The sequence below is a fragment of the Xenopus laevis genome, chromosome 8S (genome assembly GCF_017654675.1).
Source record: "Xenopus laevis strain J_2021 chromosome 8S, Xenopus_laevis_v10.1, whole genome shotgun sequence".
NCBI classification, from domain to species: Eukaryota; Metazoa; Chordata; class Amphibia; order Anura; family Pipidae; genus Xenopus; species Xenopus laevis.
In genome coordinates this window covers 36,990,622-36,996,118 of record NC_054386.1, presented here as the reverse complement: position 1 = coordinate 36,996,118, position 5,497 = coordinate 36,990,622, and the positions used below count along the sequence as shown (strand labels likewise).

At 34.9% G+C, this 5,497-nt stretch overlaps 1 protein-coding gene across 1 annotated transcript; it reads left to right on the top strand.

Annotated features, from left to right (window-relative positions):
* Nucleotides 1-232: 232 nt before the first annotated feature.
* Nucleotides 233-3,164, top strand: LOC121397784 (CAP-Gly domain-containing linker protein 3-like). The gene is made up of 2 exons (XM_041575280.1): nt 233-528; nt 2,225-3,164. The coding sequence occupies exons 1-2, from the start codon at nt 495-497 to the stop codon at nt 2,557-2,559; spliced, it is 369 nt and encodes a 122-aa protein (XP_041431214.1). The 5' UTR covers nt 233-494; the 3' UTR covers nt 2,560-3,164.
* Nucleotides 3,165-5,497: the final 2,333 nt, after the last annotated feature.

Sequence of the window (5,497 nt, the reverse complement as noted above, 5' to 3'; positions counted from 1 at the left end):
AGTACTGAAACAACTGCTGCTCTCCTGTTCAGAAGTGTGTCGTGCTCTTCTGTCGACTCCCCAACCTACAAATCTAAAGTAAGCACTGTCAATTTTCTGCCCAGTTAAGTTGCCGTGGAGCACACGTGTGCTATATTAGAAGATCATTCATTCAGAGAGTTCATGGGGGCTGAAGATTTATTTTCCAATGGAGATATAGATAGAGCTGACTGCAACTTAGTACCCTGACCCCTCTAATGAAACCCCTAGCCAACACTGGCTGACAGAGGATGATCATGACTCAAACTGCCTCAGTGATGCTGCCTTGTTTAGCAAATCCCCCCTCATTTCTCTGTCGATAGTTCCCTTGAAAAAAAAAGAATTTACATATTTCTGACTGTGAAGATAATCCTTTCCACAACTCACTGTGTCTCACACTTGGCAATCAAGTATGCATCGGGGAGAACATAACTGGGACAGTGCGATACATTGGCACAGTCGATTTTTCACATGGTATGTGGGTTGGAATTGAGCTTCATTCTCGGCTAGGTAAGAAGAAAAAGAAGCCATTTTATTGGCCTTTTTGCTTGTATTCAGAAATATTTGCCTATCCTATGAAATAAAACCATGAAAATAGAAATATGTTTACCCCAAGGTTTATACTCCAATGTATAACACAGCACTGCTACAAAGGAATCTTGGGGGGGAAAAGCCTTTATTAGAACATATGGCTTCTGATCCGGAACGTGGCTTTCTGCTCCACAAGGAAGTCTCCTTCAGCTATCCTCTAATAAAGTTTCACCTACAAACGTTTACCTCTTTATTTTAGTTTGGCTACTTTTTCCCATGAGCAGAGTTTGGAGGGCATATAGTCAAGGCTAATAAAATTGAACCACATGTGTGGTGTGTCCACTGGCAATAAACCAAATTTGAGTAGTTTCCTTTTTTGGTAATTTAAACAAATTAAAAACAAAAAAAAAAATTAAAACAAAACTAATAACAGAACTCCATTTTACAAAGTTACATCTGGGGAAATGAAAAATCATGGAAATTTGTTAAGGATCAAAAATATGATACAAAAATTCTTGGTGTATAGCTGTGCAAGTTGTTGCCAGTTTACACATAGGGGCAAATTCAGATTCGGCGAACGCTGGCGAAGTTGAGCTAGCGTTACTGCGCCAAGCAAAGCAAAGTTGCATTAGTGTTGCCTAATTTGCATATGGTGGGTAGTTAAAGTTTAATGGACGTACACGTTGCAGCAAATACATTACACTACACAAGCCTGGGAAACTTTAATAAAATAAAGTTGTTATATTGCCCTACACATGAGCCCAGTGTATAGTTTATGTGCCATATGTTAGGAAATGTAGGGGGAAAGCCTGTTACCCCCCCCAAAAAATGTACACTCTTTTGCAGCCTATCACCCTGAAAAAGGAAAAGACGCCAGTGTTTTTTGGGACTTAGAAAATGTTGAACTATTTTTTTAGGAAGTTGGAGGTATCTCATTATGGAGAGAACAGCAGGCATTTACAGATCCCATAGCTAGGCATAATAAAAGAACCACATACTTTATGTTAGGCAAATAGTGGACTTACAGTATTTGCCTAAAATAAAGTCTGCAGTTCATTTACTACGACTGTCTGTCGAATCTGTGAGTCTCTCGTGTTGTATCCATGGTTTAAAATTGTTAAGGAAATTTAAAAGTTAAGTTTACCAGGGTAATAATAGGCTCTTTTGAGCAGGGCCCCCTTTACCTCTTGTGTGCTGCAGAATATATTTGTATTTTATAAATTAGTGTTAACAATAATTATAATAAGCACAGGGCTCTTTTCTGTGCTTTAGTAAAGGTTTCATTCCCTACCACACATGCTAACACCCCACACTAACACTTATTATTGTGAAACTCCGTAACACACACACTCAATTACAACCTTCAGGCTAAATCTATAGGCGTGCACCCATAGAAATGCATTGAAATTCGACTGTAAAACATAAACTTTAATATTAGAAATGTAAGTTTGAGGTTTCTTAGCTGTGGTTAGGCCTGGCAAATTATATTTGGGATGAATTTTCCAACTCTTGGACATTAACCATGAGTTACATCACAAATATTAGTGCCCCCTCTATAAATCGCTTTGATACTAGTCTGCTTTTATATGTCGATATATAGAAAGCTACAACCAATAAAAATAATTGTAGAGTTGATTTAAAAATAAATAAATAAAATGTTTTATTCTGATTTAAGGCAAACATGAAGGGACAGTAAAAGGCAAGGAGCATTTCCGCTGCAAACCCACGCACGGCGTGTTTGTCCGTCGCAGTCGGATTACCAAAGCACTTGACTCATCACAGAGGAGCAATAGCAGCACTGCACAGGCTCAGGCATCAATGAACATAAACAAGAGGAAGAGTGCGGTGCTTCGAGACTCTTCAGCTGCCAAACCAGGAGTGAAAGCAGCCTACCTGTCTGGGGATCAGGCAGCATCTGCATTCTCTAGGAAACAGGAGATCCGCAAATCCTGGATTAAAAGCATTATTTGCACTTACTACACAATTCTTGTGTGGGAACAAATATGTTAAAAGAAAAACATGTTATACAGCTGTACAGTTTTAATTTGTTGTTCTATAACGTTTACTGGATAGAGTCAAAGACAATGTTCTAACTGTTTTTAATGTGGTCTCTACATGAAATGTCTCTGCCTTGTAGGCAGGTTGTTGCTGCACACTAAAAGCACGACTGAAAGTGAATATGTAGATAGAGGGCAGGTACTGGTCCAGTCTTACATGATGTCTCGGGAGCTCTATTTTAAACAGAGAAACAAAAACTACAGTATTTTATTCAAAGAAGAAAAATAAACCATATACATATCTGTACAAATGAAAAGCTGCAGTATGTTGTTTATCTACCAAAGAGGCTCTGTCATGTGAAATGTTGGCTAATAGCATTATTTCTTGCTTTCTGTTGAGAAAGGTAGTTCTGTGGGCTTGTTAATAATAGTCACACCATTTTGCCTTGTATGTTTCTTTTTTGTCCTGCCAGAGGGGTCAATGTCGAAAGGCATATCAAGTGCCCCTTTAATCTAGGCATAATGTTTTACTCTGGACATTTGGGGGCAAACTCACTAACCTCTGGAAATTCGCCAGCGACTGCTTTGCTCAGATTGCCACACTTCGCCAGGCGAAAATTCACCAGGACAATTCTAATTCACTAAAATGCGAAGATGCGTCCATGGCACCGAACGATGGCGAAGTTTCGCTAGCGTTAATTTGGTAAGCAAAGCGAAGTTGTGCTAATTTACATACGGTGTGGAAGTTAAAGTTGAATGGACGTATATGGAGCAGCAAATTCATTATATTACACAAGCCCAGGGAACCTTAATAAAAGAAAATAAAGTTGTTATAATACTATAATGCCCAGTGTATAGTTTATGTGCCATATGTAAGGAAATGTATGGGGGAAGCCGGTTACCCTAAAAAAAAACAAAATACGATCTTTTGCAGCCTATCACCCAGAAAAAACTGGTCGCCAGCGTTTTTTGGGACTTAGAAAATTTTTCCATTTTTTTTGAGGAAGTTCTATCTACTCTATTGCATTTTGCCTGGTCTGAGGTGGTGAAGGCAAGTCTGGCATTAAAATCCGAATCTTAGTGAATTTGCGTAGTTATGTCCATTCGCCAGAGTGAAAATTCGCCAGGCATTAGAGTGTGAAGTAGCGCTACAGTGCATCTCCTGCACTACTGAATTTATGCCATCGCCCATTAGTAAATTGACAAAGTCCCTCTATATATATTCTACATAGACATATAAATATTCATCGATCTAAATACACTCTGCATTGATATATGTATTCATCCCTCTATATACATTCTACATAGACATATACATATTCATCCATCTCTATAAACTCTGCATAGATATATATATTCACCGTCTATATACATTCTACATAGACATATAAATATTCATTGATCTATATACACTCTGCATAGATATATATTCATCAATCTATATACATTCTACATAGACATATACATATTCATCCATCTATATACATTCTACATAGATATATGTATTCATCCCTCTATATACATTCTACATAGACATATACATATTCATCCATCTATATACATTCTACATAGACATATACATATTCATCCATCTATATACACTGTGCATTGATATACATATTCATCTATCTACATACATTTTACATAGATATATATATTCTTCCCTCTATATACAGTCTACACAGACATATACATATTCATCGATCTATATACATTCTACATAGACATATACATATTTATCCATCTATATACATTCTACATAGACATAAACATATTCATCGATCTATATACACTCTGCATAGATATATATATTCATCCCTCTATACACATTCTACATAGACATATAAATATTCATCGATCTATATACACTCTGCATAGATTTACATATTCATCCAACTATATACATTATACATAGATATATATACTCTACCCTCTATATACATTCTACACAGACATAGACATATTCATCGATCTATATACATTCTACATAGACATATACATTTTCATCCCTCTATATACATTCTACATAGGCATATACATATTCATTGATCCATATACACTCTGCATAGATATACATATTCATCCATCTATATACATGTTACATAGATATACATATTCATCCCTCTATAAATATTGTACACAGACATATACATATTCATTAATCTATATACATTCTACATAGACATATACATATTCATCGATCTAAATACACTCTGCATTGATATATGTATTCATCCCTCTATATACATTCTACATAGACATATACATATTCATGCATCTATATATACTCTGCATAGATATACATATTCATCCCTCTATATACATTCTACATAGACATATACATATTCATCCATCTATATACACTCTGCATAGATATACATATTCAACCATCTATATACGTTTTACAAAGATATACATATTCATCCATCTATATACATTATACATAGATATATATATTCTTCCCTCTATATACATTCTACACAGACATATACATATTTATCGATCTATATACATTCTACATAGACATATACATATTCATCCATCTATATACATTCTACATAGACATAGACATATTCATCCCAATATATACATTCTACATATACATATTAATCGATCTATATACACTCTGCATAGATATACATATTCATCCACATATATACATTTTACATAGATAGATATATTTTTCCTTCTATATACATTCTACACAGACATATACATATTCTTTGTACTATATACATTCTACATAGACATATACATATTCATCCATCTATATACACTCTGCATAGATATATATATTCATCCCCCTATATACATTCTACTTAGACATATACAAATTCATCGATCTATATACATTCTACATAGACATATAAATATTCATTGATCTATATACACTCTGCATAGATATATATATATTCATCCCTCTATATACATTCTACATAGACATATACATA